Source organism: Anolis carolinensis, chromosome 1 (genome assembly GCF_035594765.1).
Source record: "Anolis carolinensis isolate JA03-04 chromosome 1, rAnoCar3.1.pri, whole genome shotgun sequence".
Classification (NCBI taxonomy): domain Eukaryota; kingdom Metazoa; phylum Chordata; class Lepidosauria; order Squamata; family Dactyloidae; genus Anolis; species Anolis carolinensis.
The window spans coordinates 128,728,181-128,744,651 of NC_085841.1; the positions used below are offsets into that span (position 1 = coordinate 128,728,181).

General features: G+C 41.0%; 1 protein-coding gene across 1 annotated transcript in view; it reads left to right on the plus strand.

Annotated features, from left to right (window-relative positions):
• eys (eyes shut homolog) overlaps positions 1–16,471 on the plus strand; it is an 804,562-nt gene that overhangs the window by 510,094 nt on the left and 277,997 nt on the right. Inside the window, exon 20 of the mRNA XM_062969072.1 lies at positions 15,285–15,397. Within this exon, the coding sequence (XP_062825142.1) occupies positions 15,285–15,397 (113 nt within the window). The remainder of the gene's footprint in view (positions 1–15,284; positions 15,398–16,471) is intronic.

The window sequence follows — 16,471 nt, forward strand, 5'->3', positions numbered from 1 at the left end:
AGGGGGCCCCGATCCCGCGAGGGCATCTCTACTCCCTGACTGAACCAGAGCAAGAAGCTCTCAGGGAATTCATAGAGACAAACCTTCGCAAGGGATTCATCAGACCCTCTCAATCCCCAGCCGCCTCCCCAGTGATGTTTGTGAAGAAGAAGTCAGGGGAATTACGCTTGGTGGTGGACTACAGAGCATTGAACAATATCACTAAGCGGAACAGCTATCCCCTGCCCTTAATCTCGGATCTATTAGACCGACTTCGAGGAGCCAAGGTCTACACCAAGCTGGACCTACGGGGGGCTTATAATCTAGTTCGCATCAGAGAAGGGGACGAGTGGAAGACCGCCTTCCAGACTAAATTCGGATTATTCGAGTCCCGAGTTATGAATTATGGATTATGCGGAGCTCCCGCAACGTTCCAGCATTTTGTCAATGACATTTTTCAGGACTATCTAGATCGGTTCTTGATCATCTACCTGGACGATTTTTTGGTGTTTTCTAGATCACAATCAGAACATGAGAACCACGTTAAAATGGTGTTACAACGATTGCGGGATCATGGACTTTATGCCAAGCTGGAAAAATGCGCTTTTGATCTACAAGAGGTAGATTTCCTGGGGTACCGCATCTCGCCTCTAGGGCTCTCCATGGACCCGGCAAAAGTTTCAGCAGTATTGGAATGGCGGGCGCCAACCAACAAGAAAGAGGTGCAGCGATTCTTGGGGTTCGCGAACTACTACCGCAAGTTCATTCCAGATTTTGCCCGCTGGTCTGACCCAATCACCAGCTGCATCCGTGGGAAACAGCCCTTCCGCTGGACTGATCAAGCAGAGAAAGGGTTCCAGCAACTAAAGAAATTATTCACATCCCAGCCAATCCTTCAGCATCCAGATCCTGAAACCCTTTTTGTGGTGCAAGCGGACGCCTCTGATGTGGCAATTGGGGCTGTGCTCCTACAACCGGTGGGAGATCACCTTCATCCTTGTGCCTATTATTCTCGTCAACTTACCGCACCAGAGAGGAACTATACCATTTGGGAAAAAGAACTATTAGCCATAAAGGCAGCTTTTGAAACTTGGAGACATTGGCTAGAAGGGGCCAAATTTCCCATTGAAGTCCACACTGATCATCGGAATCTAGAACATCTAAGAACTGCCCGCAAGCTAAATCAGAGGCAGCAACGTTGGGCTTTATTCTTTGAACGTTTCAACTTCCAGATTCATTATGTGACCCCAGCCCAAACCAAGCAAGCAGACGCCCTGTCACGTAAACCGGAATACGCTGCAGGACGCAAGGAGACCTTTGAATCCCAACTACTACAACCCGAGAACTTTGCCACGCTCACAGTGGGGAACACCAAATCCACTCCCATTGATTCAACTCCCTCTACTCCAGGACCCATCTGTGCTCAAGAAATCAGGGCTAGTCAGCAAGCAGATGCCTGGGCGCAGGACCAACTTCGTCAAGGTCTGCATTTCCCCTTTTCGCTTAAAGATGGACTGCTTTGCTATAGAAATCATGTTTATATCCCACCCGGACCGGGCAGGGAAAAAGCACTTCGTCTGTGTCATGACTGCAAACCAGCAGGGCATTTCGGACTATTTAAAACCATGCATTTGATCCTAAGAGATTTCTGGTGGCCCAAGATCCGCAAAGATGTGGAAAAATATGTCAATACCTGCCCAGTATGCCAGCGCTCCAAGATAAGAAGGGAGAAGCCCTCAGGGCTTCTACACCCCCTTCCTACCCCATCTCGCCCATGGGAAATAATTTCTGCGGATTTTATCACTGACTTACCACCTTCCTGTGGATTCACCACGATCCTAGTGGTGGTGGACCTTTTCACCAAGTTAGCCCATTTCATTCCCTGTGAAGGCCTTCCCACGGCCCAAGAGACTGCAGATTTATTCCTCCAACATGTTTTCAGACTACATGGATTGCCCAAGAGTTTGGTCACAGACCGTGGATCCCAATTCACCTCTCGTTTCTGGAAGGCACTACAAAAACTATTGGGCATAGACTCTCGTTTATCTTCAGCTCATCATCCCCAAACGGATGGGCAAACGGAGCGCACCAATGCCACTTTGGAACAGTACCTTCGCTGTTATGTAAACTACCAACAGGACAATTGGGCTTCTCTGTTACCACTGTCGGAGTTTGCCTACAACAATGGGGTCCAGGCTTCTACAAAAGAAACGCCGTTCTTTGCAAACTACGGCTTCCATCCACGTTTCTTTCCCCCTGTCATTGAAACTTCAGAAGTTCCCGCAGCAGAAGAATGGCTGCAGGAACTCACAGCGGTACAACAACTTTTGCTCCAGCAACTGGAACAAGCCAAGGAGGACTATAAACGTCACGCGGACAAACATCGCCAGCCGGGCCCCGAAATCAAGGTAGGAGATCGGGTTTTTCTGTCCACTCGCTTTTTGCCCTCCCATCGCCCTTGCCGGAAGTTAGATGCCCGTTTCATTGGTCCCTATCCAGTGGTGGCACAATTAAACCCCGTGACTTTCAAACTCCAACTTCCGCGTTCAATGCGCATTCACCCAGTGTTTCACCGCTCCCTGCTCCTTCCGGCGGATGGTGTGCGGCCAGATGTAGACCGGCCGGCCCCCGTCCCTATTTTGGTGGATGGGGAGGACGAGTTCGAGGTTCAGGACATTTTGGATTCTCGCTTTCACCGCCGCCGCCTGCAATATCTCATTGACTGGGTGGGTTTTGGCCCTGAGGAACGCTCTTGGGAAGACGCCTCCACAGTCCATGCTCCTGATCTAACCCGTCGCTTTCATCAGACCTATCCCGCCAAGCCACGACCTCGCGCCTCGGGGAGAGAGTCCCAGTTTGGGAGGGGGCTTGAGGAGGGGGATAGTGTGATGACCCATGGGCCTTGTAGTCCTGCTCATGACATTGTGATGCCTGATGAAGAAGAAAACTTGGGTTTTTTACCTTCCCAGTCAGAACTGGATTCTTCCCAGACAGATTCTTCCCAGCCAGATCTGGGAACCTTGCACCTGCAAGAGGGTTATGTTCCAGAAGTATGTCAAACAAACACTGAGGCTACTTCTCCTGTGTTTTCTCGCCATGAGTTTTGTAAACAACAGAGAGGTTTGGAAGCGGCCTCGCGCAGGAGTGCTAGAATAATTGCTAAGAATTTAGCCAATTAAGCCTGCTTTCCATGAGAATCTTTAAGGAGTCAAACATCTGGTCTCAGAGATTAGCTTTCGTTTCTGGTTCCCAGAGAACTGTTCTCGGCAGGAAAGTTAGACTCTATATAGGTGTTTTACCCGCGGAGTAACTTTGCGGAGTCAATTCGTCAGCCTCCGGAGCGAGTTGTGTCTCAACAGCGCGCTCCGTTTCAAGCCTCGTTCCTGCTCAAGCCTTGTCCTTGTTTCCAGCCTTCGCTCCAGTTTCCCAGCCTTTGTTTACCTACGGACCTTGCCTTGTTTCCCAGGACTAAACCTTGCCTTGTTTCACGGATTTTACCAAGTTATTCCACGGACCTTGTTCTTGTTCCTCGTTACCTTGTTCCACGATTCAAGCCTTGTTTCAAGTATCAAGTTATTTCCTAGCCTTGCTCAAGTTCATGGACTAAAGGACCTTGTCATCTCCCCTCACTTTGCCTGGCAAAGTGAGTGTTTCGGTTATTGGATTACAACTTTGGACCTTAATATTTCATATTGGACATTGTTTCCTTGGACTAATTTTGACCTTTCCTGAAAGGTCTGCTTCTGGACTAACTTTTACATTTGCTTTTATTAACTTTATATATTTCCTTAATAAAGATATTAGATAGAATCTGGCCTCTGCGTATGGTTATTGGTGCTCTGTAGCCTGGGTCGTGACATTCTGCAAGTTTGCTTATTTTCATAAGCAAACCATATTGTGTCAGAATCATTGAGTCTTTCCATCTTTGAGCATAGATAATTATTGTTGCCATTGTCATGTATAGCAGTAACCTTCCACATTTTCTATCGAGTTGTTAATCTAACATCCCAAGCAGAGTTCAGGCTACACTTCAAATTTGACTTTAAAAATTTATTCTAAAATGATATGTATTTCTGCCAAATATTTCTGGACCTTTTTACACGACCATCACATATGATAAAAAGTGCCCACCTTTCCCCCACATTTCCAACAATGCAATTGTTTTGACACATGTATGCAGGGACAAAGAGAACTGCCATAATGATCATTGCCAAGAAATAGATGACAATAAAAAAGAGAAACCACAAGACAAAATCTGAGGAAAAAAAATGGAAATTTAAGCCAAGGATGGGGTGCTCTAGAACTAGCCAAATATTAAATGACAAAGTACAAATAAAAAGCTGATAGAAATAATACAGTGAAAAACTATATGAAAGAGATGAAAATAGAGGTGCAAAATTGCAGAAATCTGTTTCGGTTTTGTTTAGAAATTCAGATCCCCCCAATTTCATTTTGGGAAGATTTGGGACGATTTGGAGGGTGCCCGTTTTTTATTCATAATTCAAAAGCTGGAGTTTCATTATTGCTTTGGTAATATTTGGTCCATTGGCTCCAATTGAGAAACTTGTGAAGCTTGTTTCTCTGTCATTTTATGGCTTTCAGAATGAAACTTGTTACACTTTTAGCCTACATTTATGTCACGTCCAAGGCAACGGAGCACTAAGAACCGAACACAGAGGCCAATAACTATCTAATATCTTTATTAAGGAAATATATAAGAATAATAAAAAAACAAGTAGAAAATATAGTCCAAAAGCAGACCTATCAGATGAGGTCAAATATAGTCCAGAAATGTTTTGTCCAATAAATGATATTAGAGTTCAAAGCAAAATCCAACTAACCGAAGCACACACTATTGCCAAGCAATAGTGTGGGGAAATGTCCAGAGTCTTTCAAGGTCCAAGGTAATTCCACAACAAGGCTGGAAACAAAACTTGATTCTATGAACAAGGTCCGTGGCTAGGAACAAGGCAAGGCGATTCTTGAATACTTGGTTAGGCAAAGCAAGGAGACTGGGTTTGCGGACTTTGCGAAGTCCACACAAGGCTGGAAACACGAAATCACTCCTGGAGCTGCTCTGTTGACTCCGCACGGAACCTACCGTGCCAGGCACATTTAACTGGGTCTCGTTTTCCTGCCAAGCAGGTGTCCAGGGTTCTCTTTCCCTAGAGAACAGGAAACGAAACACAGCTCTCTCCAGATGTGAGACTCCCTAGATTTTCCCAGGGGAACATGGCTAATCAGTGTCTTGTTTAGCTGCAAGTCTCAAACTCCTCTGAATCTGCTCCTTCTCTCCCCTGCCCGCGGTATAGGATTGTCTCCTAACAAAAGGGGGTGAGAACTGCTCAAGGTCTGTTTTAATGGGTTCTTGGGCAAAAACATCAACATCAGGCATCTGGAAAGATTCCGGCTCTTGCTGAGCCGGCGAAAACCCCATGTTTTCATCTTCGTCAGCCACGGTGGCACTGGGAGCAGGACTACAAGGCCCATGAGGCATTACAATTTATGACTGTTAGCCTGCCAAGTTTCAGAATGCTTTGATTATTCACTGATCTTTAGGATTTTTTATGTTTCTACAAATAAAATTTATTTTAGAAAAACCAAGAGATATCCCCTTGAATTTCTCCAAAGTGATAGAACATGTGTAGGGCATGATTCCTGCAAATTTTCAGAAATATCGCGTCATCCACTAGAAGCATAGAGTTGGAAGAGACCCCATGGGCCATCCAGTCCAACCCCCTGGTAAGAAGCAGGAAAATCACATTCAAAGCACCCCTGACAGATGGCCATTTCAAGATGGCTTGAAAAATTAAAGTCTGTTTTTGGCTATCAGGATGAAACTTGCCACACCAGGAGGCCACATTTACCACTGAAAGCCTCCCAGGTTTCAGAAAGATCAGGCCATCCATTGATTTTTAGGAAATTTTAAAAGGTTTTTTAAAAAGTACCAATATATTTATTGTTGTTGTTGTTGTTGTTGTTATCTTTGACACCACCTACTACCATGGCTCAGTGCTAGGGAAGCATGGGAGTTCTAGTTTTATAAGGCTTAAGTCTTAGCCTTATCTGGTAAAGAATGTGGGGCCTCACCAAAGTACAATACTCGTGATTCCATAGCATTGAGCCATGGCAGTTAAAGTGAGGTCAAACTGCATTTATTATACAGTATAGGTATACCATTTATCAAGATTTGTTTTGTGCACAGGTACCATTTTGCCACCTAATATAATAAAACTACACTTCCCAGGATTCTTTGTGTGAGTAAGGACACTATTTACAATTGTGTGGTGTTGCACCTCTTATCGCCTCACTGTTTCAAGGAAGGACGACAAACAATATAGGCATGCAAGCTGAGAGGAGGATATCTTTTTTTTTTCACATTTGCATCATGTGTAATTTATTTTAAAGTAAAACTATGGCTTTTTGTACCATTACCACATGTTTTAATCTTGATTGCATATTACAGACATGCTTGCTTTTTGGTAGCAGTGACAATAAAATTAGCATCAGAAGTGTGGTGCCTAAGAGTGTGTACATTCTCAACCATAGAATACCCTCTCTCCCTCCTTCACATCTAATCCATGTCTGTTTCCATTGATAACATTTTTTCATGGATAGAGAACATTAGTTTCTCTCTGAGCACCAACAAGGCTGGTTCTGTTCCAAAATCAGATACCAAATAGACTGATTTAGATGCAGAATCAGAGTGATGTAGTGGTTTGAATGTTGGCTATGACTCTGAAGTTTGAATCTCTGTTTGGTTATGGAAACCCACCACACATATATACTGCCATAAGAAGATAATCTGGATATTATGGCAGTGTAGATAGGGCCCAAGAGTACTTGGAACTTGCTTCTTCATTGAGTACTTTGCATAGAAAGTAGTTACTGGCAATTGGCCTAGTGTCGTTTTTGTCTTCAGAATCTAGGTGAGCTTGTTTGGGGTGCATGTGTGTGGACTCTCTGTTAAAGAGACTGCTATCCCCCAATCTCTCAGAGAAGAGATGACAACTCCCTGAACCCAGAGAGCTTCTTCTTCATTCAGTTTTAAAAGCCAGGATGGGCAAAGGAGCAAGCACTCAAACGGTCAGCTGGATATGATGAAGCAGCTTGTCCACAACCTGAGGACTTAGCAATTGGGGGTCTTTTCTACTGTTCTGGACATCTCTACCATTAGACTTACACAAACCATATCTGAGTCCTTGTGTCTTTATTCACCATTAAATTGAGAAGTTTAAAAAAGTGACATCATTTATTAATAATACCTTTGTTCTTTTGATTAGCTAACAAGGGGAAAAACAGTATGCACCTGTCCTTGTCAATCACGTAAGAATTATTATTGCAAAATTCAGTTGAATAGAAAGAATTATGTTGGAAAGCTGTGAATTGCAAGTTAAGTCCTAAGTGGTTTTCTCGTGTTCTATTAGGTAACTTTATATCAAACTATCTATTCTGAGATGTATCCCCTAAATAATTAAATTTGACCTATCTGTATTATCCATTAATGTTTTATGACAGTTTTAGTTTGATATCCTTTAATCACTATGGTCTTTACTACCATTTTGTACCTATATACCCTGAGCTTTTCTCAGCATGTCATTTAAAAAGTCACTGAAAACAAAATACTCAGCAATATATTTTCATTTTCACTCTACCGTACAAAAAAACACAAACCCAGTAAGCTGTTGACATTCAACTGTGTTCTTTCCATTTAAACCTAAAGAAGCTATTCTAAATCAGTTTTTATTTATTTCGTGTCAAAAGCATTGCATAACAAATACATTTTAAAAATGATGAAAAAAATGGAAATCACAAGCAACTAAATAGTTTTAGACCAAAAGCGGGCAACAGCAACCGCATTGTCCGTAGCTTTAAGCAATTCCTCCTCTGTACATGTGGCAGGACATTGTGGGCAGAGCCGGCCCTAGGTATTTTTCAAATGTAAGCGAACAGAATTTTGGCACCCCCCCCCCAAACCAATCAAATAAAAGCATTGGATAAGTGAAAATGTTGGATAATAAGAAGGGATTAAAGAAAAGCCTATTAAACATTAAATTTCATTAAGATTTTACAAATTAAGCACCAAAACATCATGTTTTACAAGAAATCAACAGAAAAAGCAGTCTCGACTGCGCCCCCGTATGTTTTGCGCCCGAAGTGACCGCTTAATTCACCTCATTGTTGGACCGGCTCTGATTGTGGGCAAGCATACATATGTGGAGTTGTTTGTTCTGCTCCACAGTCACACAAGGTGGAGGATTCCTCCAGGTAGTGCCACCTTGCCAGGTTGTCTTTTGATCTGCCCACTCCGCTTCTGAGTCTGTTCAGGGACTTCCAAGGAAGGGCTTCATGAGAACCACCACTCCTCTTAATGTTCCTCCAGCAGCAACAAGGGTGTCCCTCTGGGCAGCTAAACCTGGCAATTCTAACTGGATGGCCCCCCATGAGGGTCTTCCTCCAGGAGCAAACCAAGAATGGGCAACTTTAAATCAGTGCTTCATATTTGTAATGTGCTGGATGAGGGTGACTAAATTGAATCTTAAGCTTAGTCAAGAAAGAGGAGCTTCTGTCTCAACAAAGGACAGAACCAATAAAATGAAAATGTAATTGGATTTTTGGCTGAACCTTGTGTTTTTATAAAAATGTGATATTTTCCTTCCAATAGCTTCACTGACTACTAGTTTGTTTCTAAGCTAAATTTTATTTATTTATTTATTTATTTATTTCTGGTGTTTCTACCCCGCCCTTCTCCCCTAGGGGACTCAGGGCGGCTTACAAGTTGGCAACACAGTGCCATCACATCAACAATACAATAGGCATTAAAAACTAAAAAAATTTAAAACATCATAAAAGCCAATATACAATAATAAACATTACCATGCACCGAGGTAATGTCCTTTTATTCAGTAGACCTTGTTAATCCAGAGTCTTAAAAACCGACCGTGCCAAGCTCGAAGGTTTATTCATTGAACGCTTGAGCACATAGCCATGTCTTTAGTTTTTTTTCTGAACCCTAGAAGGGAAGGAGCCTGCCGGATGTCACTGGGGAGGGAGTTCTACAGCCGAGGAGCCACCACCGAGAAGGCCCTTTCTCTCGTCCCCACCAGCCGCACTTGTGAGGCATATAAATATCTTCTGCCTGCAGTTCCTTTCTGTTGATGAGAAAACAGAAGGAGATTGTAATAACTGCATTCTGACATATAAAACTGGTTTAAACATCTTTGTGGAAGGTTCTTCTTTTAATCTCACTGACAGTTGGAGCCATGAGAAAAGGCCTTCTTGGTGGCTGCTCCAGTCCCAGGCATTGAAGGAGCTTGCTCAGAGGGACTGGATTGGCTCCATAGCTTGAGTTATTCTACCAGGAGGAAGCAATGTTTCTTTCTATTCAGTAAGATTTGTGGCATGCAAGCTAGTCTATTATTGAGGATGGAAAACAGAAGGAGTGGTTAACATGTTTGGTGCTCACAATGCCTTTGTTGTTGTGTATTTTAAATCATTTTTAAATTTACTCATTTTGTGTTATGTTATGATCAAGATGTTGCTTCAAGTCTGTATATTATTAACGCTAGTCAGCTTGAATGCCATTTGTGACAGAGAGGTGAGATATGCACTAAATAAATATATGGTTTATTTATCAGCCAAACCATATAAATAATTTATTGCCCACCCACCCATACGTTCAACTGCTATAATACAAATTCCTGGATCAAAGAGATGCAGTCCTGGAAATGGTTTGGCATTTTTGCACTTTTAGTAGCATATCAAACACAGAGCAATGCAACTGACACATTATTTTTGGATTGCCTGCTCTGATTCATTTGAGGATTAGGCGGGGGAAATGATATTGATCTATTTCTAGCAATTAACATTAAAACTGAAATAAGAGAGGGAAACAAAGTGGGAATGGAAAAATCCATCAACTGCAAGTGGTACCATCGCTATCATAATTATCTGGGCAGATAATTTTGTGGATTGTGAACATAGCTCTTGTTTTCAGCATTCAGCCATTAAATACAGTTAAAACTCTACAGGTAAATCATTATACTATCACACAATTTAAGACTCTCCATGGACTATCAGATGTTGGATAAATTTGCCTTGTACCACAAACAGAAATTGGAATGCTTTATTAGGATCCTCAGGCAAAGAAAGAGACATATCCTTATTGATGGTGGTTATGGGCAGTCCTCAAATTACAAACAAGATAGGTTCTGCAAGTTTGTTCTTAAGTTGAATTTGTTTAATATAAGCTGGCCGGGACCCTCACTCAAGTGTAAGCCAAGGGGGTGTCTTTCAGCTCTAAAAAAGGCTAAAACCCCCAGTTTATTTTCGAGTATATACAGCATTTATAAACTCAGTAATTTTGGAAGTGCAGTTAGAATCAATACAGTGGCCAAAATGGTGGTGGAATGTGGTCTTGCTGAATCCATAAGAGTGTTTTATTTTGTTCCCTAAAGTTAGCATTCAATTCACTGCCTCTATTATTTGTAGTTCTTTTGAAAGATACATGTGGTTTTCCTTGCATCCTGGAATATTCTCAACTATGTACAGCATTACACAGCTGTAAAGCAATTGTCAAGAAATTTAAATGATCTAAAAGTTACGTATTTATCAACATCAAATGACAAAAAAAACCCTTTACAGATGACCTTCTGTTCAGTGATTTCAACAGTGACTGAGTATATTTATCTCTGAGATGAAAAATAGCTGAAACAATAGAAAATATATGAGTAATATCTGTGAAAGGTAAAAAAAAAATACACTGCATACTCATTCCTCTTACTGATCCACTTCCTTGCTGAACAATCCATCCTGTCAAGGAATGATTATAGATTTTGTTTAATTAAGTATTGCTTTTGTTTAATTCTTATATAAATGAGTTTATGGGATTTTCTGCCAAAATAACTATAGAAGTCTTGGGTGCTAAGCACTTGTGTTTCGAATACAGCTGGTATGTGGTCTTCCACTTCAGGCAGTAAATTGGTTTGGTTGGCTCCAATTGGGGATGGAAAACTTTCAGTGACTGGGATTTTAATAGTATAGTTATCCAATTCATGGTCTATGAGTCTATCAGTGAAAGTGATCCTGCCAAAACCCTAACCAATCTCTGGAAAGAGAAATGGCCAGGGCAGTGGACACAATCACTGCTAAATTTCCCCCCTCATGGAGTAGACCCAGTCTGGTGCCCTGGTTGTCTAGGGAGCCCATGGTGATGACAAGAGAAGACAACTAGAGCAGTGCTAGCAGAAAACTGAGGGCACATCTTATTGAACACTGGCTAAAGCATGTCTGAAGACCTACTTCATGGCAATAGAAGCACCAAAGGCAAATCTCCTCTCTACCTCTATTGCATCTTCAGTGAGCCAATCAGCAGAGCTGTTTCAAGTAGCCAAAGATTTTTTACATATTGGCCCAAGGTAACAAAATCCAAGATAGCAAAAACCACAGCCTGCTGCAAACAACATGCTTGATATTTTGCATATAAAACTGTTCAGATTCTCTCTGAGTTAGATGCTATAATTGATACAGAATTAGGAAGTGTAACTCTCAGTAGAGAACAAGTGTGTTTGGATCCATGGCCTGTAGTAACATGGCAACAATATACACAGCTTCCATGAACCATACATGAAAGACAGTGTCAGTAGAGATTTGCATCACCATCATCACAACACGATGGCCACAAAGAAAATAAATGCTTATTGGTGGTGAAATGATTGAGGCTAATGTTGAAATCTGTGCACAAAGTAAGCATTATTTTCCATGTTCTATGTACAAATTTAAACAAACTGTAAAGGAATTAAATGTAAAAATGCAGATGGAAATCTTTAGAATGCTAAGTTCTCCTAACGGATACTAACAGGACTTTGGCACTTCTGTGGTAATTTTTTAAAAGGTCAAAAGCATCCACACACTTTTTCTCCCTCCTATTAGCTGCCCTGATTCATAAACATCTTTCTGGAGCATGCATTTGTTCCACCGTTTGTTTAGTCGTGTTCTCCCCGGAAGAGTGGGTGTTGCTTGACAGGAGTCCTTATGAGACACTGATGCTCAGGGCAAGAAGGCAAGACTCATAACTATTTTATTTTTATCTGAGCAGAAAAACACTATGTCTGACATATGGCAACCAAAAAAATTCAGATGATGCCCACAAAATTCAGAAGATGTGTCGGAAACTCGTTCTGTGGATTACTGCTTTCTGTCAATCATGCTTTAATCTCTAAAAAATATTCACTAAGAAATCATTTTTAACAAAATGCAGATAACCTTTCTGTATACCCTCCCTCAATTTATTTTTATATATTCCCAAACTGAATTGCTAATTTGCTCTTCGGTGTGCAATATAGATTTCAGGTTGCTATGGTGATGATTTTGCCCCTACTAACAGGACATTAGGAATGCTGAAAGAACTTCAATGAAGACAGTGGCTGATATAAGTGCTATAATGATGCTGCTTTTGACCTTTGATGGTTTTATCAGAAACTATTCTTTTTGCTTCTTATGCCTACAATAGCAAGAATTTGATTTAAAATATTAACATATATCTGATGTTGAAACTAGAGTGGTTGAAAGACTCATAAAGCAACAGAGACGCTCAAAGCAGAGGTCCTGAAAGAATTCAGATACTTGGCTAGTCATTCTGGGGCCTATAAATCATTCAGCAGCATTATTTACTGGAGGAATCAATGAATAATTTCTTACAAGGACTATGTCAATGGTATACCTCTGATCATGTTAGAACATAAGGTGGATTTGATCTCTGTGTATTAAAATTTAACAATAGTAATTCTGCCCTGATTCATGGACTGACACACATAATAGTATAGTGTTTTTGGCCCAAAGATCTTTCCAAGAACAACCATCAGTACTGATCATCTCTCAGGAACAAGGATATTCCCCTGAGATGATACTTCCAATGTTTATTTGTGATACAAGATCTCTATAGAAGCATCATCATTGTAGGATACCCTTCTTTTGCAAACATTGGTCATACTAAGATGGGGGCACTTTGATAGAAGGGAAATACCATGCACAAATTGCCTGCATTGCCCCTCTCACATTACTAGGGTCTTCTTGGGCACATAGTGTAACAATGAAATACAGTCATCACATATTGCAGTTCAATAATTTCTATACAAGAGGAAATGCAAAAACATTAATAAAAATTAATGTCTGCCTGGATTGTGTTGCTATCATAGGGAATTATTTCATTGCCACATTCTGAATATTGGGAGTCAATAATGGTTGAATGTTTCAGGTCAGCAGTATTGATCCTGCTATGAGTGTTAATGTGAACTTTAAAGGAGCTATCAAAAGTGCTGAAAGTTTTACAAAGCAAGGATACAGTACCATGTTAAACATTCAGACTGAAGCCCAGATTCAACACTCCTCATTCAATATGTTCCAAGCTCAGCAAGAATTAAAGACACTAGTGATAATAGCTTGGTTTGCTTTTGCTGTCCTGATTTACATCAGTTCACCCACAAACCCAATAGGGATGGCATTAGATTTTGTAAATCTACACTTTCAATATGCTATATCACCCGTACCTTCTCCTCTTTTGATGCCTCCTGCCATTAAAATTGCCACTAGTATAGTGCAGGCTGAAGACTATCAAGTAAGCAAGGGGACAGGGGACATAGATCTTAAACAATATCTCTCTCAGCAAAGTTGAGTCTCTGACTTCAGAAGGAAAGATACATGTCTTCTTATGATCCTTGGGACACTGGCTAAATCCTATTGGTATTCTTAAGATGAATGTCGCTATTGCCTCAGTGTAATGATGTTCAGCATGTTGACTCATCAAAATGGATTGAATGACGCCATTCTAGGTGGGATTAATTCTCAGACACTGATAGGACTAGGTGATCTTTAAGAAGTTAAAATAGATCCTAAGACTGAGTTTTGAAAAGGATACATGAAGAACCAAACTGTTGATTCTGTTCAATAGGTTAAGCATGTACATAACTTTAAAATAAAACAGGAGAGTTAAATTGTGTGTGCAAGGCAACCATCCACCAATCAGGACACAGAATACAAGCCACACACAGGTTGGGATAACAAAGGCCACAACTTGTTTATTGGTCACAACAGAAAAAAACACAAGATCTGTATGGCATGACCGAGCCAGGGGTGGCACAAGCTGAGAGGGGCATAGTGCAGACTCCTGTTCAAAACCTCTCTCCGCATGCCCCCAAGAAAAATGATAGGATAATCCCTCCCCAGAGGGGGGGGGGAGCCAGAACCAGATCCAAGGCCCATGACAATCTCCCCCAAGTTGTGACAAGGAAGGATACAGATGGAAACAACAATGAAACAGAGTGTGGGAGGTGGGAGAGCTCAAAGGCAAGTCAGCTGAAGGGAGCTGCAGGGCTGGAATTTATATGAGTCAGCAGGCGGACCTGAGGGATGATGTCTTCTCTCAGGTCTGCCTTTGCTGGCCAATCAGATTGAACCTAGTTCAATCTGATTGGCTGAAGGTTTCCCACATGCACTAGGGACCACATGGAGCTCATGGCCTCTTGGGAAGAGGATGAAGACAAGATGGTGAGTGGGGGGAGTGCCCACAGCTACAACACCCCTGTCCAATTAGTCAAGATATTAATTGTGAAAGGAGGCAGGAATAATGTGATTCTTAGTTTTTTCTGGCTAAGTGGCTAGGCTATATATGTTGAGAGTAGTCTACAAATCCATTAAATGTACACAATATATTTCAGTGAAACTGGCCTAACTTAATAATGCTTATCTTTGACTGAATTGTTCCCCTTGTAGTTCACTATTTCAATGTTGTTTTAAATATCCGAACTAACTGATCTGCAAAAAGGCTCAATGTGTGTCAGAAAATGGGACTGCATCTGATGCTGGATGCCCTTTAGCAGACAAGCAAATCCAGTGGAGGGATGAAAATATGGTCTCCCCTTCCCATTGCAGTTGACAGCATACGTCACAAAACTAATCCAGTGGAATGATATGTTATTCAGAACCATATTTGAGGTGACTCCTAAGACTGTAGGGGGAAGGAGAAGGATATACACTTTTGTGTTGTGTACCATCATGCTAGATCTATGTCAAAACAATGATTGAGATTGTTCAACGAAAACAAATTCAACACTAATTTGAAATCATGAAGAGGGTTGTTAACAGGGCTTAAACAAACAGTGGAACTCTAATCCAATTGATTTCAGAGTGTAACATGAACCTTGGTGAATTCCCCATAGCATGGAACTGTGATTTCAGAATTTGTTTGACTTCATATCACAAATATGGCAGATGTTTAACTCTTTTGTTTTCTCCTCCTTGCCCTTTAGGTGACAGGATCTGTCTACAATTTTACTGGATGTATTGAAGTTAAAGAAATCAATAACCAGGGACCTTTCGCCTTTCCTAATGCTGTGGACAGGAACAATGTTGACAGCTGCAGGTAAATCTCCTCCTGTGTTATTTCCAGTCAAAAGAAAGTGATTCTTTGATATGTTCTTGGATCCTGAAACAGATTTTTGAATAGGTATGAAATTCATACAGGAAGATATGTGTATATATAGAGAAAGTGAGAGAGAATGTGGGATGGTCAGGTTGTTTCTTCGGGAGCAGAGATATCTGCAGATGAAGAAAATAAATTGGGTCTAGCTAATAGGATTCCATTCATGATGTTTGGAAAGCAAATAAATCTATAATATAAGCATGCATTTCAACAAATATGGTTCTTCTGTTTAGATCTACTTTGTGCCACAAATTCTTTCAGGTTGTTCACTGTGCAGACCTTGGATGGTTTTTAGAAAAAATCTAAAACTCTTTCCAAAGTGTCAGCAATTTATTTTAGAAAAATACACACACATATAGAGAATGTTGTTCTGTATTCAGCAGCCAAGTCCTTTTATATTCTTCAGTTCTAATAACTTCTCTTTTTATGGTTCCAACTTTATCACCAGTGAAATTGGGTCTGGCTGATTCAATGTTAACTGCCTTCCTGCAGGTTTAAACCCATGCAAGCAAGCCCCTTGTATTATAGTGTTAACTCTTGGTTTAGAAGGAATGAATGTTGAATGCAATTGTTGGCTTTTGCAGTCATGTATGACATGTAGCCTGCAGTAGGTAGATAAACAACAAATTAAAACTGTATTTTCAAATTTAATGAAATAAGGATGGGCAATTTACGAGCCTCTGGTGATTTTTTATACTTTAAAAAAAGTCCGGACCTTTCTCAGATGTACAGCTTAAACAGTGAGAGGGTTTGGGAGAGTCAGAAAGGCTGAGAATTATACTATCAAAAGTCTAGGCTTCTGATAGAACAACCCAAGAGAAAATGCTCAAAGCGTTTTACATGAGTAAGATGTATCGACCCTCTTCACGGAGTAATAGTTGCATCAACAAAAAAGGCTGATACTTTCAAATGGTGAAGGTGGCAGAAAGCATCAAAAGGGAAACTGTGGGAAGTGACCCTAATGGAAGATATAGAGAAAATAGGTGACTTATTAGTACTATGCAAAGACGGCAC